The 13983-nt window shown below is 32.4% G+C and overlaps 1 protein-coding gene and 2 long non-coding RNA genes across 5 annotated transcripts; 1 reads left to right on the top strand and 2 right to left on the bottom strand.

Moving 5' to 3' along the window:
- Positions 1-47: 47 nt before the first annotated feature.
- LOC125193297 (uncharacterized) lies at positions 48-1851 on the bottom strand. Of its 2 annotated transcripts, XR_007171553.2 has the most exons (3): positions 1401-1583; positions 945-1300; positions 48-353 (listed from the first exon to the last, which is right to left on the bottom strand). It is a non-coding gene; the product is annotated as an uncharacterized LOC125193297 (long non-coding RNA). The 2 variants fall into 2 exon arrangements; XR_007171552.2 differs by having other exon boundaries at positions 48-1300; positions 1401-1851.
- LOC125193300 (uncharacterized) lies at positions 946-2938 on the top strand. 2 transcript variants are annotated; one of them, XR_007171559.2, is made up of 3 exons: positions 946-1077; positions 2045-2111; positions 2702-2938. It is a non-coding gene; the product is annotated as an uncharacterized LOC125193300 (long non-coding RNA). The 2 variants fall into 2 exon arrangements; XR_007171558.2 differs by lacking the exon at positions 2045-2111.
- A 3241-nt stretch (positions 2939-6179) lies between these two features.
- Positions 6180-7800, bottom strand: LOC148927330 (rosmarinate synthase-like). Its single transcript, XM_089056158.1, has 2 exons — positions 7327-7800; positions 6180-7229 (listed from the first exon to the last, which is right to left on the bottom strand). Exons 1-2 carry the CDS (start codon positions 7618-7620, stop codon positions 6330-6332), a joined length of 1194 nt encoding a protein of 397 aa, XP_088912284.1. The 5' UTR covers positions 7621-7800; the 3' UTR covers positions 6180-6329.
- Between the last annotated feature and the right edge of the window lie 6183 nt (positions 7801-13983).

Below are 13983 nucleotides of genomic sequence, written 5' to 3'. Positions count from 1 at the left end.
TTTGAAAGGATTTTACAACATTAAATAAAAGCACGATACAACGAATATTAGATATTTCAAAGCGGCACTAAAATATGAAAGAATCTTACATTGAGTTAAGAAAATATAGACGAGACATCTAATAAACTTTTGTGCTGTTTAGCAATTATTTTCAATGACTATCCAAAGAATAAATTCAAAGTAAAAGTCGTAATACCCGATACACGAATCAAGTCTAATATTACAATATAATTAAAGCCTAGCCTATTATGATCGGAAGCGAAAGATGTGCAAGTCTCGGGCAGCCCGTTTGACAACACTGCTAGCATCCCAACAAAGTCCAACACGTCACCGACATCCGCCAATGTATGTTCCTGCGTAAAATGGGAAAATTTGTAGAAATCATATAAGATCTTGCACTTAATGCCAAGATCAAAATCTACGGTGAGATAGATTGAGAAATCTAAGCTAATCTTTGAGAAGATTTTCCATAAGATTTACTGAGGAGATCATTTATTCCCATATCAAATAAAATCTTAAGGAAATAGATATAATAATTGCAAGTGGGACTACGTGGTAACTTCTTCATATCTATCACCAATCTTATACAGTATTTGCATTCAATACGAATCTAATTTCAGAGATTTCATAGAAAGAATGCAACATAAATTATTTTAGCCTATAAATAGAAACAAAGTTCCTTCTGCTCTCAATCACTTTCACATACTCTATCAAATAAAATACTATGAGGAGATAAAGTAATGTGCAAGTGGATAGTAGACATTTAATGCATAATCTCATTGCAAGATTTGTTCAGGAGATTGAGGGAGCAGATTATGCCAAGTAAGATATTAAATCCCTGCTAAAGATCTAAGCATATCAAATCAGAGATATGTACAAGCTAAGCTAGGCAAGGTAAATGTATATATATGGGAACGAGCTTTCCTTTTTCCAGCGTCACTTACAAAACAATAGGAACTCACTCCAAAACTTTCAACCATCCAAAGGAGAGAGAAGGAGTAAGAAAAGGGGGAGAGTTGCAAACAATTACAGGGTCAAGTCCCACAATCCAACAACACATTTTCCCACGTAATGAAGGTAAACTCCAAGCACTTTTCTTTTCTCAAAATTTGCATATAAGCATGTAGATCAAGAATAACAATTCTTCACTTTAGCTACCAAAACAACAAATAGCAATTCTTCACAAAATAAGAACTTGTCTCGAGAGTATAAATCTGTCGGGACTCCGGCGACTAATCTTCGGCACCCTATCGACGACAGTAGCAGCCCCACAGCCCGATGCATCACTGATTTCACCCACCTTCAAAAATATACAAGTTTGAAACACCTAAACTTTAAATCAAAGATTAAATCTTTAGAAATTACACAGAAAAAAATAAGATAGAATTTCTCTAACTTACCTCTCAGGAGTCGGCGATGAGGCAGCGGCCGTCGGGGCGTCGGGAAACTGCTCTGGCAGTGCGAGGCGTGGGGAGGCCGGGGAACCGCCGCCCGTGCAGCGGCGGCGACAGATTCGAGATTCGAGAGAGAGAGGCGAGGGGGAGAAGAAATAGAGGGAGAGTTGAGGGAGAAAGGGAAAGAGACGTAAGGAGTATATATATATAATTGGGCTAATTCTTAATTAATTCTTCTCAATTTGAATTAGTGTAAGAAGTATCCCTTTAGCCCACTGCCGATAATTTCATCTTGAGCTAAGTTCTATATATTAATTGGCCCATTTAGCTCTTGATTTATAAATTGATCCATGCTTTGTTTAGGCTAATTTAAATTATTTTGGCAGGACCAAAATATTTTGATAGAAGATAAAATCTCTGGAAGTAAATAAATAAAATTTCTCTTTAATTAGTTGTTTAAGACTTCTAATTAAATCCCAGAATTATAATGAAATGATTTGAAAATGAATTTCTAGAGAGAGTCATAAAAACCTAATAGAAGAGTAAGGCTTAAAGAAGGAGAACCATATAATAAGATGCATATCATAAAGTTATTATATATATATATATTCTTAAAGCTGAAATTTAGCTTGTATTTTGTTTCTAAAAAGGAAGAACATACAGGAAGATAACTTTGAGAAACAGAGAATTACGAAAATCCTAGGAAGCAAAAACAAGGTGAACTTTTCTATCCTACATACTAATGTAAAAATGCAAATTATTTTTGAAGTGATATTTTATGAAAAACTCGAACATATGTTCGTTGTTTATTTTAAATGATGTTGTCTTGCCAAAATGTTTTGTGTATGATGCCTATCTGTTTTGGCGTGAGGCCAAGTGAGTTGTGAATGATGATATGTGAACCGAATTCGGGTCCAAGTGAGGGTGGTGTCCCTACTCGGACTAGTGTACACAGGAGACCTATGGCCAGAGGGCAGGTCTGGTGACCGAGGAAGGTGGCCACCTTCCCGGCACAAGAATGTTGATGTGACCGTGAGAGAACACCATCTCTACGGCACAAGATTGTTAATGTGACCGTGAGAGAACACCATCTCTACGGCACAAGATGATCAGATATGGCAAAATACAGAAAGAAATGCACTGCAGTCGAAAAATGATTTTTAGTAAGCTCGGGTCTTTTTAATAAAATCCCTGAGTGTTACTGTGATAGTGGCTTGACAATATTTTCAAATGTATATTTGTATTTTCGGCAATGTGTTCACTGAGTACTTTTGTACTCAGCCCTGCATATATTTCTAAATGTGCAGGTTGAGCAGCGAAGTGGTGGATGAAGTGCTATTGAGACAATACATTTAATTCAGTCAGATTAGGACTCTCGGAGGTTCATGTCTCCATACATGGAACCGCGTTCATTTGCTTCCGTTGTGCATCTTAAAAGACTCAAGTCTATTTTGTTCAAAACTCTGGTGTATTGAAATTTTTACAAACGATTACTCGAGTTTCATGATCGAGTATCTTTCCTTCTATGTATCAGCACTTGATTAGTCATGTCTCGCAACCAATGTTTGATTTTGTTTTTCCCTATTTCTTTCCCCGCTTCTTATACCCTCCCCCGAGTCACGGTTCCCCGACTAGGCTATCCTTAGCAAGTGCGGTCGTGACAAAGTGTGTGTGAGTGTGTATTTTGTGTATATTGTGTGCGCACAAATTCTTCAAATTCAATTCCATATCAATTACTACTTCATTTTATCAAACATGAAATTTGGAATTGAATTAGCTTCCAATCCATTTTTTTAGTTTTACGCGGCGGAGCTTCTTACCCGGCGGCGAAGTGATCGATTTGGATTCACTGGTTGTGCTTTGGTATACGCTGCTTCCGTCCATTTTTTGGTTTAGTTTTCTTGAAAGGAGAATGAAAAGAATGAGGATTGGCCCAAGGCGTTAATTCTCTGGAAATGATAAGGAATGTTTATAGTTTCATTTTCCAAAAGGATTATTTTTAATTATGAAAACATGACAATACACGTGAATAAAGTTGCACGACAAAAAAAAAAACAAGGGATTAACAACGGCAACATGCGTCGATAACAACATTTTAAAATGACAACAGTGAGACCGATCGAACCAATTTGCCAACAGTTTTTCCTCGAATTATCAAATTATCATTAACTAAACATGAACTATCAAAATTTTCATCAATATAAACTTTATTAGAAAATACTTTTAAAAAAATGAAAATATGCAAGGTTAATGGCAATCTCTAATTTGTAAAATCCAAAATATCACTAATGATATCTCAAAATCTATCTCATTTTGAGTTTTTGGATAAGATATTTCATACTAAATTAAATTCAAATTATTTTTTAAAATTTTGATTTAATTACATTTAAGTTAAAGTTAATTATCAAAATAGAAAAGAGTAGAAAGATACATAAACATAAAATAAGAAATAACGTGCGCAAAAGAACTCCAACGACACTGGAACGGAGGCGAAGAAGAGCACGCTTAAATAGAAATATATTGTATTTAACCTATATCCTATTATTATAAGATTTAAGTTATTGATTACTCTCTCCTACTTTATTTAAAAGTAAAAGTTAACACATTCTTCCTCACTTACTTTATTCTAGCTTTATTTTCTCTTCATTTCTCTACATTTTTCATTTCCTCCTTATTTTTCTTTACTTAATTCACTTAACATAATTTTTCTTAAATCGCGTGCCAGAAAAAAACATTTCCACTACTATGGAACGGAGAGAAATAAGAGACGAGTAGAGTTAGTGGATTGTGAGGTCCATATTGCTAGTACTCCATCCGTTCCACTCTAAGTCATACATTTTCCTTTTTGAGATGTCCCAATCTAAATGACATATTTTTAAATATGGAAACATCGTTCTTTCTACTTTTTCTCCATTTCTTACTTTATTCTCTCCACTTTACTTAAAAAACAGTGCTTAAATATGCGAATTAGAAATGCTCCACTTAGAGTGAGACAAATGGAATAGTATTTTAATGTTTAAAACTTTTCATATTTATAAATTAGTCTAATTTTGGTGAACGACCAAAAATGATAAAACTGGTCAATTTTTGTAGACAGGGGTAGTACATAAGTAAATTTTATATATAAATATATGAAATATAAATATTATAATTTTTAACTTTTATATTCTTCGTCCCGATAAATATGAAATATTTATTTTTCGGTGGATGTTATTTATTGTTATTTTGTAAATTTAGTGGGGAGAGAACAAAGTAGAGATAATATTATTTTCATTTTAGGAAATGTGTAATTTTTTTATGGGATAATCCACAAAGGAAAACGTTTGTTTTTTAATAAAACATGGAGTATGAAGTACTTTCCAATAGTAGTATCTCCTGATAAATTTTAGCACTAGAAGAACCAATATAAACTTTAAGTTATTTTTAAAAACTTATCCATTAACCGAACCGCACATAAAATTATCATTTCCGTCAAATAATAAAAATATTATTGAGAAATTTGGCATAATGTACTACTAGGGGAGTGTTATATTGCTAACTCAATACTTAATTGCTAATTACAACTAAATAATAGCCATTAGATATTCAAATTAAAGGCTTAGATCATCAACCCTGAAATGTCAATACGATAAAAAAAAAACGTTAATAAGGCCATAGAATTAATTCCAAAAAATATCAATAAGGGGTATTAATGTCAATTAACTATAAAATTAGTTATAACTAACTTTTAAAAGAAATCCCAAAACTTTAAATTCATATAACATATATCAAATTATAGATAATTTTATAAGGAATCCAACGATATCCTACAAGCATATGTTCCGACGTCAAAATTTGAAAAAAAATTCGTAAATTTTTAATTTTTTCGTACAACAGAAATTTCAACATACTATATAAAATACGTCAATATAAGCAATGTGTTAACATTCTTCAAGCATTGTGTTGACATTCTCAAAGCATTGTGTTTATATTTTCGGAATATTATATTGACATTTTCATCCAAAACCCTAATTTGGAGTTTTTTTTATCTTTTTCGATTTAATTAATAAAAAAGAAAATTACACGTGACAAATTGTAGACCACACGTTTCTAAAATTCTATGGCCTTAAATTAGTTGTAGTTAGAAATTAAATGATGAGTTAGCAATTGATCACTCTCGTGTACTACTATAAACATGATATGATATATAAGGGTTATGAGTTGTGAACATGGTTCTAAAACTGGATGTGGACCAATTTGTAGAATCAATGAAAATAACAAATATAAACATGATATGATATATAAGGGTTATGAGTTGTGAACATGGTTCTAAAACTGGATGTGGACCAATTTGTAGAATCAATGAAAATAACAAAAGAGACTATTTTTTTTTTAGAAATGCACGAAGCATTACATATTTCTCATTTACCACTCCATAATATTTCCATGATAAATTATTAATTAAAAATCCTATAAAACAATATATTTTCTCCGTTCCATTCTTTTTTAAGTTGTCCCATTAAAAGTTTAGTCATTTTCTTTTACAAAATATAACTCATTTATCTCTTTCACTTTATTCTTTTACAATGTTCCTATTTTATTCTCTTTCATGTTTTATTCTCAGTACACTCCACTTAACTTGTTAAATAGTAATAGTATTCATTTCTTAATCTTTGTTCTCAAAATAAATGCTTCAATATTAATAGGATGGATGGAGTAATTTTTAGTTAACAAGATGTCTCATTTTGAAATTTATAGAAGAGAAGATTTTATTATCATGACTAAAAAGGTAGGAAAAAAAAGAGATAGAAAATACTCATAGTCAAATACTATAAGTAGATGAGTTCAAATAAAAACATTTCTTAGTTGAAGTTCAATTCTTAGTAGTACAAACACACATGGACACACATTAACCAACCGTGAACAATAAAAAGAAGGAACTTATTACTAGAATGCTTAAATATTAGACATGATGCATGAATCGTTGTTGTATAGCAACTTCTGAAATCGTTCCATATGTGGTTGGTGCAGCGTGATTGCAAGAAACACGATCCCTTCATTTTCCTGATCAGAAAACAGAAAACTCTTTCCTTCTGAGAGAGCTCCGCCAGGACAGATAAAAACAGGCTTCCCAAACCCGAATTCCGCCTTGTGGACCGGCAGCCTTACCCAGCTCGTTATCCCGAAATTGGGGCATTTCACATTGTTTTGGCTGCGAACAATGCCTTCCACATTTCGCAAATGCAACTCCAAGTAATCCATAGCAGACCTCATGTATGCATCGTCCATTCTAACGATTGCCTCGTGCACTTTCTCCACCGCAAACTTCAACGGCTTCGATTCCAGCTCCCCAATCAGAGCAAATGCGCCGGTGTAGAAGATCCCGTTCCCGAAGTATCCAAGCGGGAGAGGGGGCCGTAGCCTCTGCCGCGCGTCCACCGGTAACTGCAGCTTCATTTCCTGATCTGGTGGCAGGCCGCGGGCAATGCTGACGCAGCGCCACACGTGGCCTGCCACCACCTCGTACATGGTATAATTCGAACCATCATTGCATTTTTGCTTGAGGGTGTTGATGTGATTGCGGCTTAGCCTGAATGTGGAGAATGTTGTGCCACCATCGCCATCGAGAGGGGTTTTGAGCGGCGGAGGGGGTTGGTGCTCGATGTGGCGGAAGCGGGGTTGCGGGGGGTTGCGCGCCGAGAGGACGCGGCGGTCCAAGGAAACAGTAGGGACGGTGGTTAGGCCGCGAGCGATTTCGGACCACGTGTTGATGAAATGGGTTGCGGAGATCCCGTCAGATGTGTGATGCTCGTTGGCAAAGCCTAAGCTCACTCCGCCGCATTTGAAACGAGTTAACTACATGTACCAAAATCAAAATCTTACTCACAATTATTTAAAGACTCGATTTATTGGATGTCTATTAGTAGTACTATTACGCTTTTTGAAAACGCACCTTCACCAGAAAAAGTGGAAAAGTGGAAATTCCATGAGAATAGTCGACGGTGGGGGCGAGGTTGAGGTCAGGCCGGGGTGTGCAGAAATCACCCAACTCATCGAGGGTGGCGTCGCATTCCGCCTCCACGAACAACACCCCTTCCCTGTTGCAGTTGATCTCAAGGCGACCGCTGTCGTCCTTTCTCAGCCTGCCTGCATACGGGTATAACTCAACAAGGACTCGGCTCAGAGCTGCCTTCAGAGTTGCAGTGTCGAAGAATCCGGCGCCGCCATCCCAGCGGTACAAGTACATCCACCGAGTGTGGTAGGTGTTAGGAAAAACTAAGTCTAAATTGGAGAGTCACACACTGCCCCTTGGAGTTTCTTCCCTTGGTTTTACCATTATTGGTTCTTTCACTCTCATCTTCATGCTTCCTACAACTGAATTACTCCTATGATTATCCTTGCGGTTATTCAAATTATAGTTGTGTATATATGTAGAGTGGAGATTGTTCATTATCTTGATTGTTCATAATGTGTGTACAGTATTGTTTCAGTTGTACTACACAAGTATTCACGTTAGCCGACACCATGTCAGTGGCACTAAACTCGCCCTTTCTTCCATTGGTTTTTACTACTCGTTTTTACACAATATTCCTTCTTAGTAGTATCACTAATTTTGTCCCCACATATTTTTAATTATGTGTTTAGTTACTAAATTCCAACTCCAATCAACAGAATTTTAATAAGATGAATTTTAAAACTTTTTCTATTGGTCTATGTTGAGAGGCCTTAAATACATCATTCGTTAAAAAAATAGACAAAGTTATCAATAACACGTATTTTAATGTGCAATTGATAATGCAAGAGAGAGAGCAGAAAAATGAGGTCCACATTTAAAATGATATGGAGGGTTGATTTATATGAATGTGCAAACGAATGAAACTTCTAAAGTGGGACGGATAGAGTAATAGTTTTTAATTAATATTCCATAAAAGTTTGAAAACACATGAAAATTTTGAAAAATGTAAGCAAAAATAAGTTTATGCTCAACTCAGCCCAGCCCATCAACAAGTGGGCTTGGACTTCACCGGGCAGGCTGCATGGTCCGTGGCAGGTCTAGATCGGATTCGGCCTGCCCAGTCAATTTGACAATTCTTTATAGAAACTAACCTAATGTTTGTTATCAAAAAACTAATTTTTGGCTATCGCACCTTATTTGTTTCTTATCTCGGTCCCAATCCCAAATCTTTTATTTAAGAGTGAACTACGTAAGTGATACATGATCTTTCACTTTCGCATATAAATGGTACCTGATCTTTATTTTAAATCGTTTTTGGTACCTATAAATCACATTTTTGGTACCTGATGCAATTTTCATCCCAAAATGTCCTCTAAACAAACACATTTTTCCATTTGTGTCTTTGATGTTATTTTGGACATACACAAAACTAGGTACCAAAAGCAATATTATAATATCTTCTCTTATTCTTCTCCCTCTTTATACTATTATTATTAATCAATATTAATATTATTATTTTGATGTTATATATTAATAATTTATTTATTTTTTAACATTCAAATATACTTAATTATAATTATAGTTATAATTATATTTAATGATTGTAATAATAATAAAAACTAGTTGAAATTAATATATAATTATTTAAATTATGAATCACACAATATTATATAATAACAATAATAATAATTATTATTATTATTATTATTTTATATTAAATTAATAACTAATCAATATAGTATTAATAAAAATTTAAAATTGTGAAGTGTATTCATAATGATTTAAGAGTCGAATATTTTTAGTTATGTGTTTCAACTCTAAAATGAGTATAAAATAATTTAATAAAAAATATTTAATTGCTTTAATTATTTTAAATAATTAATTTAATTAGGTTTTTTATTCTTGATTTATATTATGAATGAAATTAGATTTATGTATAAAATCCTAAAAAGAAAGAAGAAAAAGAAGAGAAAAGAAAAAAGAGGAAACATAAACTAAGGAGTAAAAGAAAGAAGAAAGGAAGATAAAATACTAAAAAAAAAAGAAGAAAATGGAGAAAAAAGAAAGAAGAGAAGAAAAAAATAATCACATGTTTACTATTCAATGGAAATCTTCAAAAATATCCTCCATAACAAAAAAAAAAACATGTTTGGTACCTAGGGTTATTTTTGTCACTGGGTACCAAAAACGATATAAAATAAAGATCAGGTACCATTTGCGTGCGAAAGTGAAAGATCATGTATCATTTATGTAGTTCACTCTTTATATAAAGAGTGAACTACCAAAATGGTCCCTGGACTATGGGTTTATCTCGCTCATAGTCCCTGGACTTTAAAAATATCGCCAGTAGTCCCTGGACTAAGGGTTTATCTCGAAATTGGTCCTTTTGGCTTTTTTTGGTACGAAAATACCCTTTGATATTATTTTGGGAGGGTTTGGGCAATTTGGTCTTTTTACACTTTTAACATTTTAAATCTGATATTATTTCAGCTATGTACTAACTTTGATATTATTTCAAATTTATCATCCTTTTTCCCTTTTGTCATCCTTCACTTTGTTTCTTTATTTCAATATTAGATTTAATTTTACAAAATTTTAAATTTTAATTTTTAAATATCAATAAATTTTTTTAATTATAAAAATAATTAAATAGCAAAAATTAATAGTTATAATCAATATTTGATAGTGTATAGTACTATGTAATCAATAAGGTATGACAATGCCTTAGTTTTAATCAATATTTAATACAGTAGCTTTAATCATAAATAGATTATATAAGACAATTTATTCTGAAATAAATATGCATCTAATGTAAGACTAATATAGTTTTCGTTTATTAATTTGAAAAAACAATCAAAATTTACTAGAAAATTGCAACAAAAATACTCATATATAAAATTTTTAGTAGGATCAAATTTTTAGTCAACTTCATAATATTTAATCACAAGCAATTATAACAACCGAACGGAGGCTAAATAGAATAACTCTTATTTTTCCATCATGATTAATATTATTTTTCTGTACTTCTTCAATTCAATTGAATATTATATTAAATAACAAAAATTAATAGTTTTAATCAATATTTATAGTGTCCATGAATTAATAGTTTTCATTAAAAAAATTTATTGATATTTAAAATCTAAATATTAAATTTAATTTTATAAAATTAAATCTAATATTGAAATAAATAAAAAAAAAACAAATTCAGTGAAGGATAACAAAATGGAAGAAGAATGATAATTTTGAAATAATATCAAAGTTAGTACGTAACTAAGATAATATCATATTTAAAATGTAAAAGTGTAAAAAGACCAAATTGCCCAAACCCCCCAAAATAATATCAAAGGGTATTTTCGTACCAAAAAAAGCCAAAAGGACCAATTTCGAGATAAACCCTTAGTCCAGGGACTACTGGCGATATTTTTAAAGTCCAGGGACTATGGGCGAGATAAATTCATAGTCCAGGGACCATTTTTGTAGTTCACTCTTATTTAAAAAGGAAAATCTTTCTCACTCTCGAAGTTGCTCTTTTCAACGGAAAGTGGTGAAAGAATAAAAGAAAAGCTGGCACTTATGCTTTAATTAATTTAGTACTACTATCAGTTGTGTTGCAGTGGGACTCTTAAAAAAGAGCAAAGACAAAAAGAGCAAAGAAAGATCTAAATCTAATCTAATGGCTTCATGGGCTGAAAACAATGATTTCACAGCAATAAAGATGGCTGCAAAAATCATTTTCTCAAAAATATGTATGAAGACTTTGATGATTCCTTTAGCAGTTATGCTATTCGCTTTTTTTGGCCTATTCCTTTGTTCGTTGCGCAATTAAAATTTCATGTTAGTTTTATAATTGAAAGTTCGCCACCAAAGCATATAAGCATATAAGCAAAGCATTCTTATTTGCAAAGAGAATCTTTTGGAAGAAACAACAACCTTATAAATTGACTTAGTATTATTTATTTTTATTTCAATTCCAATTATCATACTATTATTCAAGTCTTATAAAATTTTAAGTGACAATTTTTGCTCGTTATTGAGAATTATATCAAAATGGGCCATTCAACGTTAATTATCTTGTTGTTTTAGTTTATTATGTTTTTAATAACACAAAAAAGACATTAATTTGTGGAATGTATTTCCACGATTTTAAATTTATAAGAACTGAAATATCAAGTGGAAAGCAAAGCATTCTTATTTGCAAAGAGAATCTTTGGGAAGAAACAACCACCTTATAAATTGACTTAGTATTATTTATTTTAATTTCAATTCCAATTATCATACTATTATTCAAGTCTTATAAAATTTTAAGTGACAATTTTAGCTCGTTATTGAGAATTATATCAAAATGGGCCATTCAACGTTAATTATCTTGTTGTTTTAGTTTATTAGGTTTTTAATAACACAAAAAAGACATTGATTTGTGGAATGTATTTCCACGATTTTAAATTTATAAGAACTGAAATATCAAGTGGAAAGCAAAGCATTCTTATTTGCAAAGAGAATCTTTTGGAAGAAACAACAACCTTATAAATTGACTTAGTATTATTTATTTTAATTTCAATTCCAATTATCATACTATTATTCAAGTCTTATAAAATTTTAAGTGACAATTTTAGCTCGTTATTGAGAGTTATATCAAAATGGGCCATTCAACGTTAATTATCTTGTTGTTTTAGTTTATTATGTTTTTAATAACACAAAAAAGATATTGATTTGTGGAATGTATTTCAACGATTTTAAATTTATAAGAACTGAAATATCAAGTGGAAAGTCCAATGTGTTAAATGTTTCACAAAACATATTGTAAAAAGAGAGAGATAGGATACGGTTTGTATGGAATTGGATGATCTTATTATTGAGTATTGCTCCCTTTAAATTGAGAATATAGTATGATGTACATGGTATGTTCCTATAATCAATCGCTTTATTCGATACAATATATTCAATCAATCTTTGATTGGAATAATTGATTCTCAATCAAATCTTTATTATTTCTAACAATCCCCCTCAAATTGAATGGTGGGATTGTTGGGGTTTGTATACTAAAAGATGCTTCGAGCGTACATGCCTTTGTACAGTCAGCTTGTGCATGTATACGAGAAACGCCACGTCCACTTGTTTACCTATTTATGAGAATAAATAATATAATATAATGATTTATTATTGAAATATAATAAACAAGTCTAAGGCTTTTTACTAAGAAGGTCAAGTAGGAAAATTCGATGAATCTCCTCATGAGTTTTCCAGTAAGGGACTTGGCCAGATCTAGTAAGAAGAAAAACGTATTCACAACCTAGATAGGCTTTGGCTACCTATTGGTACGGTTGCGGTGTTTGTGATAATTCTCTCTTACCTAAGATGAGATTAGTACACCGGTGTGATAAAGCACTGAAAGGATCTAATCCGAAATGTATTCTTTATTGCTATCTACTGAAAGAATATATTTCAGAAAGTTTAGTATTTTCTAGTCTATGATATTAATATCAATATTGTTTATTCAATCAAACGCCACTTTGACTTATCAATATGTGAGAGTTTGTACGTAACTCAAGTTCATGATATATTGGTTGGTAGTAATTGAACAACATGAAGGTATTGGAATATTATTTCATAGAATTCGTGTGCCCAGTGTGGTATGATTAAATCCCTAAGGGGTGATCCCCAAGAGGTGTTTGAAAAAAGAATTTATTATTCAGAAAACTGCGCAGTTGGAATTGATTCCACGAATAATAAATAAAGTTTCAAACTAGAAAAACTCTTTGGAGAATTAATTTAATTCTAGTCACATAGCAGACAAAAGAATTAAATTGACGGATCAAGATAATCTTAAACGAGGGAAATATTATAAAATAAAATGGACCCAAGTTATTTGTAATTTGGTGATTTAAGTGGGAGTGCAATATTATTCTTTAGTGGAACAAAATAATATTCCATTGATAATATATTAAATCATGGGTAATTTGATTTAATTAGTTAATTATCTAATGGGTGAGCCCAACACTTAAGTAATTCCATGGATCCCCTTACTAGCCCAATAAGGTCCACTATAAATAATGAATGAAATGGAAACCCTAGCATACAATCCAAGACAACACAAAACCCTAACCCTAGGAGGCAAATCGGCGCCTCCCTCTTCTCTCTCACTTGTCTCGATTTTCGTGCCTAGCACGTGGGAGAATTAGGGTTTTGATTATTGTTCTTTATCTATCCTAATTCATAGGATTAGATCTAGACAATTTTGTGTTTGTATTGGGTTTCCCTAGATCCATTCAAAGTTATTTAATTGATTATCTAAGATCCACCCACACGGATGGAGAATCAAGGACAAGGGAATAGTACGGAAGATTCGTGGTCGATAAACCAAGGATCTCTGGGTGGTGCAGCTAGCAACGTCAATCCAATGATGGATTATGAGGTAACAATCGAATCTACATCGAATATGTATGATTATGTGTTTATTTGATGTTATATCTATAGATCTATGTTTGTTGCATGAAATTGGAGTCGAATGCATAATCACCTAAATAGATCCGTCTAGGACCTGTTTGTTTTCCGTGTCTTCCGCTGCGGTAGTACCAACAGGGATCTCCAACACTCAATTTGCGCAATGTCTCTTCAAAACTTCTAGCATTGACTGCTTTGGTCAGTATATCAGCC

This window comes from Salvia hispanica, chromosome 4 (assembly GCF_029641045.1).
Source record: "Salvia hispanica isolate PSC_SH4W2 chromosome 4, Shi_PSC_v1, whole genome shotgun sequence".
In the NCBI taxonomy this organism is placed as follows: domain Eukaryota; kingdom Viridiplantae; phylum Streptophyta; class Magnoliopsida; order Lamiales; family Lamiaceae; genus Salvia; species Salvia hispanica.
The sequence above is the reverse complement of the archived record's forward strand: the minus strand, read 5'-3'. Positions and strand labels throughout refer to the sequence as shown.